The sequence below is a fragment of the Akanthomyces muscarius genome, chromosome 6 (genome assembly GCF_028009165.1).
Source record: "Akanthomyces muscarius strain Ve6 chromosome 6, whole genome shotgun sequence".
NCBI lineage: Eukaryota > Fungi > Ascomycota > Sordariomycetes > Hypocreales > Cordycipitaceae > Akanthomyces > Akanthomyces muscarius.
Window position 1 is genome coordinate 382,124 of NC_079246.1, and position 21,101 is coordinate 403,224.

At 54.4% G+C, this 21,101-nt stretch overlaps 3 protein-coding genes across 3 annotated transcripts; 1 reads left to right on the forward strand and 2 right to left on the reverse strand.

Moving 5' to 3' along the window:
• Nucleotides 1–100: 100 nt before the first annotated feature.
• Nucleotides 101–4,821, forward strand: LMH87_000147 (uncharacterized protein; the record flags this gene model as incomplete). The annotated part of the gene is made up of 6 exons (XM_056198007.1): nucleotides 101–247; nucleotides 348–482; nucleotides 549–578; nucleotides 635–699; nucleotides 753–2,007; nucleotides 2,056–4,821. 6 exons carry the CDS (start codon nucleotides 101–103, stop codon nucleotides 4,819–4,821), a joined length of 4,398 nt encoding a protein of 1,465 aa, XP_056054997.1.
• A 1,215-nt stretch (nucleotides 4,822–6,036) lies between these two features.
• On the reverse strand, nucleotides 6,037–7,728 carry LMH87_000148 (uncharacterized protein; the record flags this gene model as incomplete). Its single annotated transcript, XM_056198008.1, has 1 exon — nucleotides 6,037–7,728. The coding sequence occupies one exon, from the start codon at nucleotides 7,726–7,728 to the stop codon at nucleotides 6,037–6,039; it is 1,692 nt and encodes a 563-aa protein (XP_056054998.1).
• A 9,546-nt stretch (nucleotides 7,729–17,274) lies between these two features.
• On the reverse strand, nucleotides 17,275–18,153 carry LMH87_000149 (uncharacterized protein; the record flags this gene model as incomplete). Its single annotated transcript, XM_056198009.1, has 1 exon — nucleotides 17,275–18,153. The coding sequence occupies one exon, from the start codon at nucleotides 18,151–18,153 to the stop codon at nucleotides 17,275–17,277; it is 879 nt and encodes a 292-aa protein (XP_056054999.1).
• Nucleotides 18,154–21,101: the final 2,948 nt, after the last annotated feature.

The following is a 21,101-nucleotide window of genomic DNA, read 5'->3' on the forward strand; positions in this document are numbered from 1 at the left end:
CAGCGTCCACGAGGCTGCATGACCAACCCAGCAGGCGCATAGAAAGCGGTACTTGGAGGCGGGTAGTGCTTCCAAGCCAAGGCGCCTTGTTAACATAGCCATGCCGGTCGATCGACGCGCCCAGTTTGGCGATGGCCGCCCTAGTGTCGTGGCCACGCGGGAAAGGAGTTCTCAGCCGGCTACCCCCTCGCGCAGGGACAGGATACGGGAGAGCTCCGCGCATCAAGACCCCATGCTCAAGGACTATGTACGTCGCCAGCTGCCTTGTAGACGTCTTTCCCACCACCAGACGTCTGATGGCATTTCATTGTTTTGCATGCGTTTGCTAACAAGGATCCGGCGTCTAGCGTCTAGGAGAGTGCCTAGGCAAAGGTGCTTTCGGCTCAGTTTACAAAGCCTTCAACTGGAATACCGGTGAGGCCGTCGCCGTTAAGCAAATCAAGCTTGGCGACTTGCCAAAGAGTGAACTGCGCATGATCGAGGTGTGTTACATGACGGTCCGTGTGACGGTCTTGTCGCCCCAAGCTAACCACCTGTGCGACTACTAGAGCGAAATCGACCTACTCAAGAATCTCCACGTAAGTTGCACACAATGTCGGCCTCCGATCCTGCTCCGGTACTGACAAATATCTAGCACGACAATATTGTCAAGTACATTGGCTTTGTCAAATCCACCGACTGCCTCAACATTATTCTCGAGTAAGGCTCGAGCCTTCGCCCGCTGCATGGCGCCTTAACTGACTGGCGTTTAGATACTGCGAAAATGGCTCTCTTCACTCGATATGCAAAGCGTACGGCAAGTTTCCGGAAAACCTCGTCGGCGTGTATATGACGCAAGTCCTTCAAGGCCTCCACTACCTCCACGACCAAGGTGTCATCCATCGTGATATCAAAGGTGCAAATATTCTCACAACCAAAGATGGCACTGTCAAATTGGCCGATTTTGGTGTTTCAACGAGTACACTGGCCGGTGGCCAAGACAAGGAAGCTCAAGTTGTAGGCACTCCTTACTGGATGGCTCCCGAAATCATCCAGCTTTCCGGTGCCAGCTCGGCTTCTGATATCTGGAGTGTTGGCTGCACCGTCATCGAATTACTCCAAGGAAAGCCGCCATACCATAACCTGGCAGCCATGCCCGCGCTCTTTGCCATTGTCAACGACGACCACCCTCCTCTACCAGAAGGCATTTCCGCCGCCGCACGCGATTTCCTCATGCAGTGCTTCCAAAAAGACCCCAATCTACGAGTTTCGGCGCGGAAGCTGCTAAAACACGCTTGGATTATTGGATGCCGACGAGCCGATGCACCAGTCGCCAAGGCGCCCGCAAACTTCAATGAGGCCGTTGAAGAAGTCAAGCAGTGGAACAAGGCTCTAAACTCGTCTGATGCCCATCTCCGAACCTCGACCGGCTCAGACGCTCCGGCTTCTCGGTTCCCCGCGGGAACTCCCGCCAAAGTCCCACTGTCAATGCAAAAGAGCAAATTTGGTGTACAAGCATTCAAGACCCCTGAGCTTGCCGACAACGATAACTGGGACAATGATTTTGATACTACAATCTCACCAAATGCGCTCCAGCTGCCACATCTTCGAACCCAGGACAACTTTGGCGGCATGCTCTCCAGCGATCGCCTAAAGGCCTTTGCATCCGCAAACGATTTACGAAATGATAATAGCTACGATGATGACTTCGAGGGCGAGCTTCTCACGATTAAAGGCCCCTCACAACACGACATGGATCTACAACAGCAGACCATTCGACCAATTTCCAAAGCTGCGATGCAGACTGCCGAGCCCAGGAAGCATACTCGGCAAAAGTCCATTCCAGCCCACCATGCAGGCTCCCCTACACAGCCCACGCGATCACCCCCCAAGGCCCATTTTAGTAACAAATTTGAGTTGCCGACCCGGCACGACATTGCCTTCCGTGAACAGAGCGCCGAAGACTATTCCGATTTGTTTGTAGAAAACGACAATGTCTTCAACCAACGATTTAATCAAGTTAAAAAGGTTCGTAACTTGAGGACAGTACGACGTAGCTCCTGCTAACATGATTAGGGTATTCGTGGTCCGGACTCGCCTCAATTGTTTCATCCATCAGATCTCACAAGCCTTCCACGCTCAATGCTGGCCCCAGATGGCAGCATCAAGAAGAAGCCCGCCTCCAGGCCTTCGGTCCTACCTGATCGACCAATGCGGCGCACTCGGTCTTCTGTGGAAATCCAAAAGTTCGCCGAAGACGACGATGAAGACTTTTCGGATGTGTTTGGCCCCCAAAGCTCTGCTGCCACCAAACCTGTAAGCGAACGCGGTTCTGAGGATGGTGGCTTGATGCTGCTCTCTAAAGTCTCAAGCAACTCTTGGCTTGGTGACGACGAGGATGAGGATGACCCGTTTGCACTCATGGACCCTGGTTGGGACGAGATGGATTTGGAGGCAAATATTGCTCGTGACAGACACGCGCGGTTAGCAGAAAAGGTGGAAGACTTGGTCCGATCTCTTACCATGGAGCAAGGCGAAACCACTCTGATTGAAATTGCAGAGGATTTGCTTGCTCTTCTATGGGAGAATGCGGAAGCCAAGAATCTCATCATTAGCGCCCACGGTCTCCTCCCGATCCTCGAGATTCTGGAGCCTTGCACCGTCAAGAGCAAGCAGTATATGATTCTGCAGCTTCTGAAAGTGGTCAATGCCATTATCCTCGACGATGTCGAAATCCAAGAGAATCTCTGTTTCGTTGGCGGCATGCCCATCATCACAAAGTTCGCCGCTCGACAGTACTCGGACGAAATTCGCCTGGAAGCTGCTGCTTTCGTGCGCCAAATGTACCAGACCTCGACACTGACCTTGCAAATGTTTGTGTCTGCTGGTGGCTTGAATGTCCTTGTGGAATTTCTTGACGAGGATTACGACAACGCCCGGGACTTGGTACTTATTGGCGTGAATGGTATCTGGAATGTCTTTGAATTGCAAGGACCTACACCAAAGAATGACTTTTGCCGAATCTTCTCGCGAAGCAAGATTCTGTATCCTCTTGCTCTCGTTTTGCACCGCGTGCTAGACGAAGAAGGCGAGGATGAGCTTGGGGAGCTCATCGAGGGCCGCATTGTCAACATTTTCTACCTCTTTAGCCAGGCAGAAAACTACGTAAAGGAGGTTGTGGCGGACCGACAGGTACTGAAGAGTGTTCTGAAAGACTTGCGCCGCATGACACCTGTGCATCAGATCACGATGCTCAAGTTCATCAAGAACCTATCGATGCTGTCAACAACGATTGAGACATTGCATTCAGCCGACGCCATCGAGTTTCTCATCGACTTGCTCAGTTACGGCATGAAGAAGGGGCAGGTACATTTCCGTGAAATGTCTAACCAGGTGCTCAACACCCTGTTCAATCTCTGCCGCCTGAGCAAAGAGCGCCAGGAAGATGCTGCTGTTGGTGGCATTATCCCGCTGCTGTTGCGCATCATGCACACAGATCGGCCGCCCAAGGAGTTTGTGCTGCCAATACTCTGCGACATGGCGCACTCTGGGTCCAAGGGCCGTCGATACTTGTGGCAAAACAAGGGTCTCGAATTTTATGTGTCCCTGCTAACTGACCAATACTGGCAAGTGACGGCGCTCGATGCCATTCTCGTATGGCTGCAGGAGGAGACTGCCAACGTGGAGAGCTATCTGATTGATGGCAGCTTCACGAGGGCCATCATTAGCGGCTTCAACACGAATCGTCTCAACTCGTTCGACTCGAACCTGCTGGAGCCTCTGCTCAAGTTGCTACGTCTGAGTCCTGGCGTAGCCGCCTCGCTTGCGAAGCCCGAAATGTTTGCCGGCATCGCGCAACGGCTGGGACACAAAAAGGCTGTCGTTCGTCTAAATCTGCTACGTCTTGTACGCACCATCATCGACGCTTGCGACACGGCCCTAGGCAACGGAGACGGCACCACGTCTCTCAACAGCGCCCAGGTGCGGTCGCTGATGGAAGTGATTCAATCACTCGCCGAGACCGACTCTGCCGTGCTAGTACGAAACCTGGCCGCGGAGCTTGTGCGATCGCACCTCGAGGGCCGTCCATCGCCCAGCGCGGTGATGCGCCATGACAGCATCGCCTCTTCGCAGGCCAGCTCCGTATCCTCGTCGCGACGCTCTGCAACGCGCCGCAACACGAGCTACACGCCGCCCAGCCTACAGTCGTCCACGTCCTTTCCGCAAACCCCGACGCACCGAAGCCGTGCCAGCCTCGCCGGCAACGCCCTCATCGAAGTTGCTGCCAGTCCTCGCCGCGGGGTGCCCAATGGCGGCGTTGGTGGCGTCCCCAGCGTCCTGGACCGCGACAACCTGCTCTTCCAGCAGTACCGCCCGCGCAGCCGCGACGGCCTCACCAGCCTCCCGCGGCGCGTCAGCGGCGACGCCAGCTCCACCACGAGCAGCCACAGCAGTGGCGTCATGATGATGCCCCCTTCGTCCTCCGGGTCCTCGTCGTCAGCCGCAGCGGTAGCAGCAGCCAAGAGCCGCCTGCCGCGGACGTCGCTGGCCAGCATGACGTCGCGAGGCGGCGGCATAAGCACGGCGGGCATCCGCGGCGAGCCCGCGCCGCCCATGGTCGTCCGCAGCGACAGCAGTACCAGCAATAAAGAGAATGGCGGCGGCGGCGGTGGCGCGAGCCGCATGATGCACCCCTGGGGCGCCGCGGCCGCCATTGCCGGCGCGGGAGGAGGCGGAGCCGCCGCAGGAAGCAGCGGGCGACGCGAGAGCATGGCGAGGGATCCGACGGGGGGCAAGAGACGAGTGCAGCGCGCCGCGCCGAGCGAAGCCAAGTGGTCATGATGCAGTGTCATGACGGCTGGCATTAATTTTCCATAATTTATTCACGTGCGGGTTAGGGGTCTCGGTTCTTTCATCATGCATCTTTCTTTTTTGTGTTTGTTCTTGAATGAAGAGGGGAAAAGAAAGGCAATGAATGTCTAGGGCATACAAAACGGACGAGAGGGGGGTACCTCCTATACAGATATGAGGAAAAAGATGAGTTTGAAATCATTCGCATTTTTTTTATTACAGTCAGCTTTTTAAACATCATTTGCCGTCAACTTATTGTTAGCAAAGGGGCTTTTTTTATTACTTCTTCGGGAGGAGGGAAGGCTCAAGGTGGCCAGACTATTGGTAGCATCTCGATAGAATGACTGTGGGCAAAAACGTGGGGAGTCCATGCATACAATTCAACACAATATACACACGGATGATGTCATGTACTGGTGAATAAATACCCTATTCATGCAGTGGTGAGGACGGTGGTTTACAACATTACTTGTAAAAATGGAAAAACAGTCACGTTAATTTATAATTGTGGCAACAAATGTATTATTATGCCATCTTCTAAACTACAGCTTCCTCCACATGTGCAGCTCTCCAAGACACAACTCTCCATTCCAAAGTGGCCCACAGGCTTGCCAGTGTATGCCAAGAATAAAAGAGTCATAAACTGGAGAGGGCAGGTGCTTGAAAAAAGATTATAAAAACAAGCTCTAAAACAACCATCGATTTCGATCCCCCACTGCGCGGTCCAGGTCCGTTCAACGGATGCCCTGGACGGCATGCAACCAGGCCGTCTGTTTCCAGAGACGGGCAGGTGAGAGACAGACGCAGACGCTAGGTCCGTCGATGTCGCATAGAGATCTCGAATCCGTCAAGAATAAAAAAAAAGAAATAAAAACCAAAACAACCGTGGCTTTCGTTTGTCCCTGTTCCTCCTCTGTAGCGTGTCAAGGGAAATCTGTTCCCATTGTGCGAGGCCGTAAATAGTAAGAATATTAATCGATGAATGACAGACTGAGAAGTGAATTATAGTTTGCTGTGTAGTTGTGTAGTCGTCGTCCATAACTGTCGGGCAGTGCAGACGACGCTAGAAATGAAGAATGAAAAAGTGGAAAAGGCGAAAATTCAAATGCAATCGGGAAATCCGAGCAATCATATCACCAGTGGGCGGGCGTAAGTCGTAAAAATTAAAACAAGGGATGAACAGGAAGACATGGGCAGCAGGCAGGTTTAAGCCACAGGGGTAGCCTTGCGCTTCTCAACGCTGGTGAGCACCATTCTGGGGGCTTTGCGCTGCAGGTCAACAGCATCGGGGTCCTTCTTGAAAACGTTGGCGAAGCTACCGTTGACGTCGGAGCCGTCGCTCTTGCGACCCATCTCACGAGAGCCAGGGCGATCAGAGCCAATAGCTCCCCAGCCCCCGCTGGCCGAGGTCCTAGAGCTGGTGCATTCCTCCTCACCCGCAAGACTGCCAGAGCCGCTACGGCCGGAATCCGAGTCGTTGTCAGTGATGGGAGAACCAGAGTCCTCAGCCGTCTCGGAAACGGGGCTCATGCTGCCGCAGGAGCTACTTGTGCCCTTGCGGCGAGACATGCCAGCGCGGACCAAGTTGTGAACAGCAGAGCGTCGGGTGCGAGTAGCAAAGTTCTTGGAGCCCTCGTGCTTGGCGGTGGGTCTTGCCTTGAGCTCATCGAGGGAGGGGGGGCCACGAGGCTGACGAACAGGGTGCTCGCCGGCACGAGCCTGGCCAGGGCCGTATCCACCAGTCAAGGGAGTCATGGGGAAAGAGGCCGTCTTGGGGCCAGCGGACTTGGGGCCATCAGAGGCCATGGCAGCGGCGAGAACGCTGTTGACGGGAGCGAGAGACGAGGCCTTCTTATGGCCGCGACGGAAGGCATTGGCTGAAGGTGGCGGCAGAGGAATCGTCTCAGAAGGTGAGTCGAATCGCTTGGGAGGGGACACGCTGCGGAACGAGTTGCGCTGGATCTCCGGGGGAGGCGAGACCTGGACACGAGGAAGACCCTGCTGCTGTTGCTGCTGCTGCTGCAACTGCTGATGTTGCTGAAGTTGAAGCTGGAGCTGCTGGAGGCTGTTGAAGGACGAGGTGCTATTGTCGCGGTAATGCATGGGCGACTGAGCAGAAGCGTTGGTGTCGACGTAGTACTGGCCTGTAGCATGATTGAAGTAAACCTGCTGCCCCTGACTCATGGCGGCCTGCAGCTGCAGCTGTTGCTGCTGCTGCTGCTGCTCAAAGGATGGCATCTGCTGCTGCTGGGAGCTGCCGATGTTGAGGGTTTGGAACTGCTGCTGGACGTGCTGGGCGGCGGCAGCCTGCACGTTTCTAAGCTGCTGCTGCAGAAGCTGCTGGCGCTGGGCAAGGTACATGTTGGTGGCGACGAGTTGGGCGTAGAGATTGGGATCCTGGGCCTGGGCCTGCTCCTCTAGAGAGAGCTCGGGAGGGGCCAGGACCTGCTCAACAGTGTAGTGCTGGCTCATGGGGGATTGGTAGGCAGCCTGCTGCTGCTGCTGCTGCTGCTGCTTTTGCTGCTGATGTTGAGAGGCATATTGGGGATAGGCCGTCTTGGGAGCGTTGTAGTAGTTTTCCTGTCCGTAGCCGTGCAGGTTGGCAGCCATGCTATTTCTAGCAAACTGCTGAGCTGTGGGCGAGGTAGGACCAAAGGAAGTGGCAGTGGCAGACTTGGGGGCAGTGCGCAGACCGGCGAGAAGATGAGACCGACTGGTCCGCGGGGTGGGAGCGCCATTGTCCTGGGAGGCTTGGTGGCTAGCGGCATCAAACGAGAGAGGCTTGATGTTCTGGCCACCACGGCGCGAGGACAGGCCGGCAGGGGCCATGGGGAGACCGTTGCCGGGCTGAGAAGAAAAGTTGATGGAAGACATCTGAGCGTGACCACCAGTGTACATGGCTCAGAGAAGTATGTATGAAAAAAGAAATAGGAGAGGGGGGCTCGACAAGTGCGATGAAGATGCTGCTTGGATTAAGAGCGCGAAGATGCAGTAGACGAGTAGTGCTGAGACGTCAAATTATGTCTCGATGCGTGAAATAACGGAGCGTGCTTTTTGTAACAGAGGCGAATAAAAAAAACAATGGTGCGTCCAAGTCGGCAGACTCGTCGAGGCTGTGATGCGAGATCCAAAAAGAGGTAGAAAGAGAGACGCTATGATGGAGCGACAGAATTCTCGAGTGGTGGAGTAAATGGCGAGGAAACGGGTATAAGAATTATAGAACCGAAGAAAAGTAGATGGACCAAGAATGTGGTACAGAAAACCGTAGCTCACGGAGAGGATCCAGGTATTAAGTATGAGATGAAGCCGTGTGCTTGACGGGCCGATGGCGTTTCAAGACTTTGGCGTTTGTCCGAGTGGATGGGCCGGCGTGGCAACAGAGGCTAGCAGCGTAGACTGACGAGCAGCTGTCAAGATTGAATCGAACCGGTCGGAGGTGGGCAGGGGCTCGGCAATAAATAAAAGACGATGTCGAGACGCGATGGCGGTGGCCGAGGGGTGTGGCAATGATGGAAAAGCCAACCGGGAACCAATAGGCGGAAGCAAATATGGTGGATCAAGTTGGGGTAAAATACAAAATGAAGGCGAGTCCTTTTCGAAATTTCGAAGGTCGAGAGGCGAGAGAGATGCTTGCCGAGTTCTCGAAGCGAGCAGGAGGCGGGAACCAAAAGTTGTGATGTCGACGAAGCGCGAGACAGTGTGGACGATCCGAGCGCGCGCAGGGGGTAGTGGCTAGACTTGTTGTTTTCTTGGTTTGCGAGGAAAAACACACAAAAAGACTATGTAGTCGAAAAGGAAGCTCGAACGAACAAGAGGGAACGAGGAGGGTATAGTCGGATAATGGAGAAGGAGGAGGGGATGAGGAGGGGGGAAGGTGGTCGGACGGTGAAGATGGGAAGAAGAGGATTGAAGAAAGGAAGCAGGAGAGGAGGAGATGAAAAAGAGCGGATGGGGATTTGGGATTTTGGGGGGGGCCAGAGGCGAAGGATGCCTGGGGGGTCTTTGGGGGGGTCCTGCAGTGCACCAGTTACAGTGGTCTGTGGGTGGTTCTGGCCTGCCCGGGCGGCTGTCAGTGGCGAGGCTGGGAGCGCTAAACAGCAATAAAATGCGCTGTAATGAAAAGACCAGGAACCCACTGGGGCAGAGCGGCAGTTTTGGCAGGCGAAAAGGCTCGGGCCAGCACCAGCACCAGCACCAGCACCAGCACCAGCACCAGGCATACACACAGGCACACACACAGGCACACAGGACAAAGCAGGGCTCCATCCAGCAAAGAGAGGCCCAGCACCAGACCAGGCACCGCGACAAACTAAAATAGACCCGCCGACCATTTACTAGTACGAGCGGTCGCCCAGCGCCGCTGCAACGGCTGGGGGATACCCATGAATTAAAGCCTTTATGCCTTGTTCATGTCTACGCTGTTCTTTGCTTTTGCCTTTCTTCTTTCCTTGTCATTGTCATTGTCCAAGACGCATGCACCTTGCCTTTGCTTTGTCTTGGTTGGCAGAGGCCAAGCTCCTGGGCTGCCGCCGCCGCCACCGCCGCCGCTGGGCCATTCACGCCACGTCCCTTCCCGCGCAGCAGCCTCCAGCAGACCAGAACCCCTGGCCACTCAACCACTAAAAGCGCCCGGCGTGGCAGATTGCGGGTTGCGGGGATGCTGACGGCGACGCGACGGACCAATGGCAGCGGCGGTGCAGCCACCAGGGGGTTTGTGGCTCTACCCTGTCCACCACTGGCTGGGCGGCTGTGACTGGTCGACCTACGTGCGCTGGTGGCTGGCCTCGCTGCCCGATGGCACAACTGACGTGCAGCCAGAGAAAGGCGAGCAAGCCCACTTGTTCTATTCACCGCTACAAGGATCCTGTTTTTTTTTCTCCTTCGTTTTTTCGTCCCTCTATTTTTTTTTAGCTCGTGTGCTAACAGCGTGCTTGTCCTCGGCTTGTCCACTCTTGATGATTTCGCTCAGGGGTAGTGGGGCGCGCTAGAAGCTTGCATTCTACTCCCTGGGTCATGGGTATGCTCCAGACGGAATGCCTGCGCTGTCTTTATTATTAGTGGTTGAGTGGTCAGTGGTCAGTGAGCATTGAATGGGCTCCAACTGACTCCGCTGGTATTGGCAGTACTCTGCGGTGCCACTACCAAGAACACCGTGTAATGATAAATAAATAAAACCCCAAAGAATAGCATGCCACAAAAGGCTTCCTCGGCAGCGCGAATCGTTCCCCTCTACTCCGTACTACGGACCAGGTTCAGCGCACAGCCACTGCGTTCCGTACCTACCTACCAACCTACCTACCAACCTACCTACAGCGTACTGGTACTGGTACCGATCAGCCAGGTTGGGCAATCAGGGTCCTGCACGCAATGCACCTCGGTGGATCGCCGCTTGTGCCTCGTGACGCTCTCTTTTTTACACTTAATTTTCCTCGTTTTGCCTCTGCCAGCACTCCGTATCAGTCACTTCCCCTTTGCCGTTGTCAGTGATTAATCCACTTGTGCCATGTTGTCTGCATAACACTGCACATCTTGTCATCTACAGACCAACTTGTCAGTATGGCATGCATGAACCTCCCGCCCGCCACGGCCTTCCCGGAACTCTACCGACCACATGTTCATGCTTCTATCCTTTATTATAGCCACACGTCGCACACTGCCAACTGCTTCAGATTCCCTTTGTCTCATGCAGGGGCGGGTGTGTTTACGCACAGGACATGTCCATCCAAGACCAGACTTTACTGGTAAATTCAATGCCCTGTCTCTGGGTCACGCCACTGTAGACGGCCACCATCGCGGATCGTTACCGTTGTGCTCTGTTCCTCTCCGTGCGGTATCGAGATACCCTATACCTCATCACTGCGTTTGCCTTGCCAGCTGCGAGTTGCTTCTGCCAGCTGGCAGCAACAATGACTCTGCAGACGGAATGTAGTGTGCTGCACTGGTAGCGAATAGTGCCATTTTGTCGTTTCCCTACCTCTTCCGTCGTCATCATACATTGAATCTCGCCGAGTTCATCTTTGTAGAGGAGCATCTCGGCCGTCAAGACATTACCGAGTACACATACACGTACTTCCATCTGCTGGTACATCCAGATTCGTTGACTCAGACTGCCTCATCTCTTAGACACGCGCGGAACATGGCTTCCGCTCGTCCACAATCATTCGATCACAGTTTGGTCCAAGTCTCGACGAGCAACGTCTCACACGCCGTCCCAAGCATCGCCTTGATCCAAAACATGATGCAGGCAAGGATCGTCGCGTCCCCACACAGCCCATGTTTCACGCTGCCACACCAGCTCCTGGCTGCCAAGCTGCTTTGGCTGCTCCGGCTGCCGCCCGTGAGGCACCACCCTTGCCTCTCTCGACTCTACTCCGTACGGATACCAGTAACATAATCCGGTGCCAGTCAAGCAACAGGGCTGCGCCGCCAGCCAGCGAGCAGCAACACTCAAGCTAGTTCCCAACCTCCCGGCCCGTCAACCTTGATCAGCCTGAGCTGTGCGCTACCGAATCCCCGACCGTGTCAGATGGCCAATGCCGCCCATGCCGCCGCCGACAAGACAGACACCAGACAAATGCGTCTGCCTACTGGTAGCTGGTCGGCGCCGCCGGACCGTGATACCTGCCCGAGTCTCAGCGACAAGTCTCGGCACAACACCAAGCCCCCAGCTACTACAAAACATGCTTCCCTACGACTATTACACAGCACTCTTACCAGTACAGTATTACGGGCCCAGCCACATGCCGGCCTCGATTCAATAATAAATCAGCAAGCAAGATGCTGCAACCTGCAGCCTGCCTGTGAGAACCCCACGGCCTGTGCTGCACCCTGCAGCTGTACTGGGCCTTTTCATTTCCCGCCCGCGCTGTTTGGGCCTTGCTAAATATATCCATCCCTCCCCTGCCTAACGATACCCACCATCGCGCTGGGTTTGGCTCAGTTTGAGCAACACGCGAGTCGCCCATTGTTTTTCTCGTCCTGCATCGAGAACCCTTGTCCGCCACTGCTAATATCCATCGACTGCCCTGGCTTTACCAGTACTGGTACGAATAATGCCCGCCGCGCCCGCGCAAACAACAGACAAGGTGCAACGTCGAACCTCTCTCAGCAAATGCGCGCCGGCAGCGACTCACGATCTGGGCTGAGACAGACATATCCAGCCCGCCAAGCCCCAGCGGCATAACATCATTGTCATGGGTCCTGTCTCAACCCTTTCTGCGGGACGCGTCAAAGAAGAGAATGCTCACACCAGGTTCCTCGCCCCCAATTGTAATTTCCCCGCCCGCGCAAGACGCAAATCATAAATCACGACGCTATGGCTTCTGTTCGACGAGAGGTCACGGAAAAGCCTTGCTGTACCAATACTCGTGGCGCGTGGTTGATTGCTCGTTCGCAGATCCTTACTCTCAGTATTCGCCGCCCTGCGGAGTCTACGGAGTAGAGCCTTACCGATATGCTCTTGATGCACCACCACTATGCACCATGACTGTTACGAATAATACCATTTTATGCATCATGTACGCCGTACGCACAATCGCTTTGTTTTCTCGCGCTGGCATTTGAGGCCTGGCACTCGGTCGCGCCCCGTCCTTCACACAGGCATTTTACGCATGGCGCTTTGCAATGCCCATTGTTTGACGCATGCTTTGCATTTCTCGGCCCTACTCGCCCGATACTTGCTCAAAGTGTCCAACCTGGACACTGGTCCGGAACGTTGGGTTACTCTGCGATTGCCATCGGCTTGTTCCTCCCATCCCGACACCCCGCTACCCGTTGCCGTGCCCTCTAATCACTGGAGGGTTACACCTGTACTGGCACGCCTGGTACTGCCCATCCCGTGTGGATTCACATCGGGCGCTTAGAGGCCGTCACCCCACGGCCAATCACGACCCAGAATCCAGGGATGGCTGCCACACCAGCTTCACCCATGGTCCATTCACAGGCAGCCCTTTTCCTACACATCACACTGCCAACCTGCCAGGCGCCCGCCATTGGTGCATTCTGGGCCCTGCTTTCTAATTTTGTTTGGCTAGGCAGATGCACGACATGGACCAGGTGCTCACTCGGCTGTGCCATGGCTCCCCGCGTCCTCTAGTGGTGGCGACTCGACTGGTCCTGTGATGAGGCACTGCCCGTAGACTAGAGTGTACTAAATCCCGCTCTCCATGATTGCGGCTGTAAAGGAAATAGAAAAACTCATATTGGAGCCTAGCACCGTAGTGGTGTAGGACGCCGGGGAAGAGCGTCCGTCCACATGGCCCGCTGCGAGATGAACAGACGACATGTCCACACGAGAGCTGGGATGCAGGTGTGCTTAATCTATCTCGCAGGTATATGTAATGACGACTGACATATATGATGTGCCTGCTTCGCTCAGCATAAGCATAGCCAGCACGAACAAACATGTCATCGGCAACAACTGTACGACGAAAGGTGCTAGATCCTCTGCCATCTTTGCTCGTTCCTAAGAATATAATGAAAACCTGGAGCTCCAAGACGCCTCTTGATAAGGGGTTTAGAATTTGCCTCGATCGATGTACTCTCACTGCGTCCGATTGTCCGAGCCAACGTTAGAAGCCATGAACAATACACAAACGTAGCGAATTCGAGGCCCGTCATTCACAGAGCAACCTGGACAAAACCCTTGGGCTTGCTTCCATAAAAACGTACTCTTCCTCTCATCGCTTCACCAGCCCTTTATCAATACCAACAACCCCTGCTCTACTTGCGTGGCCGTCTGAACCACCGCCTGTCTCCATCGTCACCTAAACTCGGCTCCATCTTCCCCTGCTGGCCGCTGATATTTCGCAATACCTCTTTTTTTTCCACTCGCGACCGTGCTGCGGCGTCTTGTAACGAATCTCGTCGGGGATTCTGTACATGTTTCCGCCGCCTTGGCCCAACGCCGGCGGGCAGGGTCCGAAAACTTGATTGCACGCGCGTCGACATGTGTGCAGACACACTGTATTTGGGTCTGTCACGCTGCGCAAAGGACAAGCAAAGGAAGGAATGCGTGAGGCGTTATCCTTCAAGGTTGAAAAGAAACGCATGGTCCCAGATAACAGAGAGATTGCGGGGATTGGGAAGGGAATGGGCGGTGCTTTTGAAAAGGGCTCCCGGGATTGCGCAGCACATCTCTCTGATGGGACTTGGTCATCAGACGAAGGGTGCTGAGCTGGTGAAGGAGTCGTTTTAGGTCTCTTTGCCAAGTCCGGAGCGCGATTCCATACGACGCCAGTCTGTATTTTTACTCATATTCTCAAATTCCCTCAACGATGACAGTCCACATAACCCCCAGGAGAGAACATTCATATACAACAACCTCACGTTGCATTTATTTCACATTATCGATGCGCGGTTTCGAGCACAGCCGCAGCTCTTGCTCGTCTAGACTCCCGTGACGGCGTCTTGCAACCTTTCCCCCCCTTCGACCCTCGAACCCCCAAACTGAACGGACGCCTCTACCCAACTTCTCCTTTTATACTGTCCGCTGCTCCTTCGTACAAGTCAGCCCTGCAGGCTGCACGCATCGAGACACGCAAAGAAGCAACCGTCAGGCCGCGCTTGTGCACGGCTATCGTCGATGCGAGGTCAGAATGTACGGGTGCATGTGTTGGGCACACAAGAGAGTGAGGAATGTTAAAAGATTGCCACCGAGAGGCCGCTACCCGCGGCAAGAACAGTTTGGGTGCCTTGGACCTATAGCAGCGGTATTGCTGACGAGCACGCCAGTGTGCCGCGGGTCGACGTGGTGGACAGTCTAGGGTAGCTTCTTGTAGATGGACTTGCTCAAATGGCAATATTGACCCGAACGAGGCCAGGTTTCATATGTCAAGGCGGCGTAGAAATAATAAAGAAAATCGTCTCTCTGCTACAAGATTGGGCTGACGGGCAGGTCAATGGTGAAGCCAAAAAGGGCTTGTTCTGGCTGGCCAGAGAACGGGCCCGAGGACGAGGAATATGCCACGAGAAGAGGGGAGGAGAGAGATGAAGGACCTGCGCGGAATACTGCCCTTCGATGAGCGGCCGTTGTAAATAACTGGTATCTTGCTGTTGTGACGGTAGATACATAGGTTTTGAACTGCTATCATGACATGCCCGGCTCGACCTGTTTGATACAACGTATTTGGACGGGAGATGGCTTGGTAGACGAGCGTGCAAGACCGGCCCAGACTGTCTGCCACGGTCCAGCCTTCGCATAGCTGATTGACCCGGAACCGAGGATGTAGCCCTTGGTAATTTTTTTGCTGATGTATACGCCAAAGTCATCTGCTCTCCTGCTGCACATTATCGTATGGCACCATATGTTGAACTTGTGCGAGAATTCGGTGGGCTTCCACGGAGCGCACGCCAACGGAGGGAATCGGTGATCCTGGATACTCGCGGCACAAGACCCTTCCTGCTCTGGTTTGAAGTTCACCGATGGCTCCCTCCAGTAATCCAAAAAAAATTCCTCAAGAAACCCGGGCAAGCAAATCGGCTGGGCAGGCTCCCCCACCGGACGAGGACGCCAAAGCTCCATGATAATCCTCTTATGCAAAGAAATCCCAGGCATCAAGATGGTGCGGCCAGCGGACGTGACCAGCCGACAATGAGACCAAGGACCTTTTCATATTGCCCGCCGCCTTTTTCTTACAGGCGGCTTTACAGACGGTCACTATACGAGAGCGATTCATCCTGTGTCCAAGCTTGTTCACAACACGACGATCACGATACCAAAAGGATTTTCTTTAAAGAAGAAAAAGGAAAAATAAATAAATAAATAAAAATGCTAGGTCTATGGAAATACGCAAAGAAACTAGAGATCAATCTCTTTTTAGAAAAGGGAGAATCATCGGCAGATTATGTTCGCCAAGGAAAAACGTTGGGTTGATGGGCAGTGTGGGAGACTTTGGATGACCCCCCAGATCTCCCATCTTGCATAGTCGAGTACTCTTTAACCCAACCTCACGTATTATTATTTATTTTTCTTATTTTATATATGCATGCTCCGTATGAACTTAATTCCCCTTCAACTGCCGAATTGCCAAGGCTGCTCTGCCCTATGACACCAACTAGCCAGCTCTTTTTACGACAGGGCTGACACCCATCCGAATATGCCTACTTTTGGGAATCCTTTTCCTCCGAGTGTGTGTGTGTGTGTGTGTGTGTGCGTGTGTGTGTGTGTGCGTGTATGTGTGTGCGCGCGCACTGTCCTCTTTTCTTCCCACGCCCAATATCGCACTGCCTTGTTTACACCAATATAGCCCATCACGCATTCTCATGCATACCGGTACACACACAGCAGACGCCACGTCTGTCATCGATCGTCCCTGTATAGATATGCTCCGATGTTCAAATCCTGCAGCCTGTTTTTACTCTGACAGCTCCACACACGCCCCCTTCGTACCAAACGACCCTTGAACTATATCTGCTACTTCACTAATCAAGGCACCGCCCTGCTTTCTTGTTTCCGTTCTTCCTCCAAGTCTTGTTTTTCTCTCCGGGGCTTGTGCCTCTTTAACTTGCTTTATTCAGCAGGGTAGCATTCGGCGAGAACACGAGCCTCGACTGGTCCGCCCTGCCTTGGTATAAGACTTGCTTAGCCCAGTGGCCCAGCTACTTTAGGAGAAAAAGGAAAACTGGAAAAACCCCGATTGCCGCCACGATCATTGCCTCTTTGGGCATGATTTTTTTCCCGTCCGTTTCTTGTCGCCCGTCTACTTGGTACTAGGAGTAGTACGCATAATGTGCCCGCTCACAGCCATGGTCGTCGTAAAGGCTCCGAAGCCATCATGGCAGGGTACCTTGGCCACAGCTCCATTCCCAGGCCAACATTGGCAGGAGTGCGACGCATCTCAGCCTCTCATCTCCGTGTGACCGAGGCTTGGTGACCGGACAAAAGCCACGCAACACGAGCAACGCAAGCCAGCCAGCCACTGCCCGCGCATTTCTAAACCGGTTCTCGCAGAGCGCTAGTGGCGTGGGCGGCGCGCCATGGCGTATACCATTACGGCTTTGAGCTGCCTAAACATGGACTAAAAGTATGCACTATCGAAAATGGATGCGTGTTGAATGTTTTTAATTAAATGGAGCAATACTGCTTTTGCAGACAAAAGTATATACGTAAATGGGGTGTATCAATAGAAAAGCGCCCGAAAAAGAGTCGTCGCCGAGCCCTTGTATGTATCGTGCTTCCAACCCAATGCAGCCGTCTCTTGCCATATATCAATCTTGTTTAAAATATAAAAAAAAAGTCGTCATCATCATAATAGTCCAATGGCTTCTCAGCCCAAATTAACGCCATAATTTGCATTGATGTTCTTCGCTCGCTTGATGCGGACAGTCGCGACCGTGCCACAGCGATCCATGTCGTCTGTCATCTGTCGCCGAGACCCTGCCGTGCCGGCCAGGTTTCACCAAAAATGCTTCTTCCCCAGATATTGGCCCCCCCCTCCGAATCATTCAGTATCGCATCTCCTCGGGGGTTACTGTGGCGCCGTAAAATCCACCTTCCTGCCCACCCGACGCTGTACAAGCCAGACATGCTCCGCCACCGTAGACGCGCGTGTGGCGAGTCCAACCCTCGCCGTCCTGGTTGACGACAGAGATGATTTCGCCCTTGACGTCCACATTGTGACGGGGTGCATCGTCCTCGTGGGCTCGCATCTGGCTTTGTGACCGAGGAGGCGGTGCTGAGAACGACGGGCTCGGAGGATACGCGCCCGGACCAAAACTCGAGTCCGGGAATGCGCCGTCTTCGCTGGCGACCATCGGAGTTCCAATCGTAAATGTCTTCATGTAAGAACGTCTCCGAGGCGTAGGCTGAGCGTCTTCGAAGGGCATCGACGCAGTAGCCGACATGTAGTCAGGGTTGGGCTGGCTCATGAATCCGTCTACATCTTCATCACAGGCAAAGATGGTAGCGCTGAGCTCCGGCGGTGTCAGTGGAGGTGGAGGCGGCAGCCTTGTGAGAAGCCGTCTTTGCTGGCGCTCTGGCACTGCGCTGGGCGCAGAAAAAGACGTCGAGGCATCCGAATCGCCGGTGCTGCTGCACGGCTCCTGAGAAGCGGGACGACTGTGACAGCGAGACGTTTGCGGCATCTTTTCGTCGAGTATAGGCGGCGTTGCCCGTGTCTGCTCTTGTGTGTGAGAGAACCGGCGCGATCGGGACTGGCGCATCCAAGCAACACCACGCTGCAGGCCAAATCGAACAAATAATAGAAAGCAAAAGACGGCGACGCCAGTCAGAACGGCAGTCTTGGTTGGCTGCTCCGAGTTAAAAATAAAAGACCGGCTGCCTGATGGCCGGCCGTACAAGGCATCGCGGTTAGTACCAGCCATCGTGAACGGCGCCAACTATTTCTGGACACAACGCTGGGCCAGGGTATGCACGAATGGCTAGCAGAAACCAGCTGCAGGGACTGGACTGCAGGGGTTATGTCGCAGTCGAGGCCTGTAAGTCTGACACTTGAACAAGGCTGCGCTGGGCGAAGCAGTTTCGATGGTGGGGTGTCGTGCTGATTGAAGTGCGGATCCGCTGGCTGCGCCCAGAGATGACCAAAGCGTTATTGACTGGGCCAAGTGTGCTGGTCGACTGTGTTTTGGTCGTCGAGTCAATCAGTTCACGCCAGATTGAACCTGGGTGCCGAGTCGTATAGTTGCACAATTTTTCGTATTTTGGTAGCCGAAAGCCGTCAAGGAATGTGGTGCAGATCAATGGTCGCACTCGTAGCAGTCGCTGTGCCGGGTCGCATATGTATTAACCAAGTTGATGCTTTTCCAGTTCGATCAAGGCCGCGCTTCGTAAAGGATAGAGTCGATATTCAAGACAAGGCTCCACGTAAGGGGTGCTACAGGAATATATATCTTGCTTGGGCGGCTCAAGGGTGACATACATGGTTTGGGCGATTTGACAGAAATGGAGCTACATGAATCTTGCGTCCAAACCATTCCGCACTTGCTGGCATGGCGCGGCGCGCTAACACTAAATTCGCAACAAAGGCAAAGGGGTTCAGCTCAGCCAGCAACACACGGTTGGCAACTGGTCACGAAGGTGGGGTGGCAGTAACAGCTTCCGGTCCTGGAGCCACTGTTCAGCAGCACGCTGTCTGGACAGACCGGAGGCTAGTGTAGCTGCCTACCTAGCTGGCCATGCGGCATGCCCAGCAGCCAGTTTGCAGCACAGTCCGTCCGTCCTGCTGTGCTGGCGGGTCAGGCTTGTCCGGTAGCCCAGGCTAGTCAAAAGCCAGATGAGTGCTAGGTGAGACTGGCTGGTGGCACACGCACCACTCCTCCCACTGCAATAAGAGCGCACATTATGATTTTTGAGTTGGACCTGCAGCGGTCGCTTGCAACAGAGCTCTCCGCTAGCAGGGTGATTATTGGGACCATGTGCAGCAGACATCCCTGTTTTCAGCGGCGGGCGTCATTGATGTGGTGTAGGCGTGGCTCTTGCAACGGCAATGGGCAGCTGACTCGGGAGGCAACTAACAATTAGTTTCTTGGGAAGCGGCCCAGTTGCGACTCACCAACGAGGTAGAAAAGCCCGCATCTTGCTTGTTGGGTAGCAATCCTGAGGCCCAGGCTTCAACCCTGTCTTTGCAGCCGGCTGAATACCCATATTCAATACATCCCTGGTTGTTGCGCTCCAAGGAAAAGAAACGAGAACACTGGAGGGCTGCCAGATGCGATTCGAGCTAGGCCGTTGAAAATTTCCCGTGGATTAGCGGTTCAGCTGAAGTGAACAAGCGGTAGAGCCACCGGCCCTGCACAGGCGTCAAAGGACCACAGCCTAGAGCGCATCGACCAATCGCTTTGGGGCAAGTCGCGCAGCCTTGTGGAGCGAGGGGCAGGCGAGTTTCTGGCTGATGGTAAGAAACAGTGCTGCATTCGTTTTTGCGGGCATAGGCACTAATACGACGGCGACGGATAATCGGGTCCCGTCAAGTCATGTCTGATTGACAAAGGCAGCGCGGCAAGAAGGGATACGAAAACTCGAACTGGTGTTAGCGGTATGTTGGCTATCCAGGCAATATGCATCTCCGCGTTACCGTCGGCTGCGATGCCAGCCGTCTTGTCAGCTCCATGCGAAAACCACTGGCCAGATTTGCAGGAGTGCTGTGGCCCGATTCGCGTGCGTGCCACGCGAGGCGGATCGCCCGAGTAATGCCGTTTTTATTTTATTTACAGCTGCGTCCATTTGAATTTGACTCGGGCTCGTTGCCCAAAGCAATGGTTCCGGTTTTCGAGACTCGAATGATCCGCTGTTCTGCGCTCTCGTGTTGACCGATAATCGCAACCTGCAAGCGAGTGTAGTATATCGCGATGACTGCTTATTGTCTGCTCATGCATGTTTCTCTTAGCGAGGTGTAAACCCAGGCGAGCGAGCTTGTCGCGGCCTTGGCGTCATGGTTGATCCATGTAGAGTGCAGAAGTGATCAGAAATTACACAACTGTGCATCATGCAAGCCTCGCAAATGCAGCCACAGCACACTGCGAAGCGATATTTACTGGGGTTAATTAATTGCAGATTCGATCTCCGGAGCCGGAGCGATAGGGCGTGACCGCAGTGCGAGCGTGCTGGTAGCGAGAGGGGCTTCTCCATCAGGCGATACCATGCATCAGGATGCAGTGCAGTGCAGTGCAGTTGTAGCGTAGTGCAGTGCAGTTGCAGCGGCCGGATTAGAAAGCATGCAGCGGCAAGGCAGCTGCAAAGCCGATGATCAAGCTGCGAGCCAAACTTTGACATCGGGTTCGGGTCGTGTACATGCGTGGCGCGACCTGCAGCGAAGACGGTAGCTGAAAATGACGCGGGGTGGGGTAGCCATGGCGGCACAAGTCGCTGCGACTGGTCGCTGGGCTCGAGTGTGAAAGTCACGAGTGAGCCGCAAGAATGCAGACGTACAATCTCGGCTCTTATCAGCTTTGCTTTGCCCCAGCTGTCTGTGAAATCTGCGACGTGCCCTTGTGTGTCGCTACCGAGTGTCCGTCCGCGCTGCGCACATTTGTGTGTGCGTTCGGATCGCAGCCGCGCCATTTCAGCAGGGCAGCGGTGTGCTGACTCTGGAGGTCCGGTCTGTCGAGGGAGCACTGGATGGACGCGGCCGAAATGGCTCGGGGGAGGAGGAGAGAGGTCGAATGAGGCCTGTCGATATACCTTGTTGTGCGCTGCTAGCGTCCGTTGAGACTAATAAAAGAGAAGCGAAGGCCAGCGGGAACAAAGAGTTGCCATATGCACACGCCTCGATAGCTTCCTCCCAAAAGAGCTTCCAGACTCGCGGGCGCCGCCA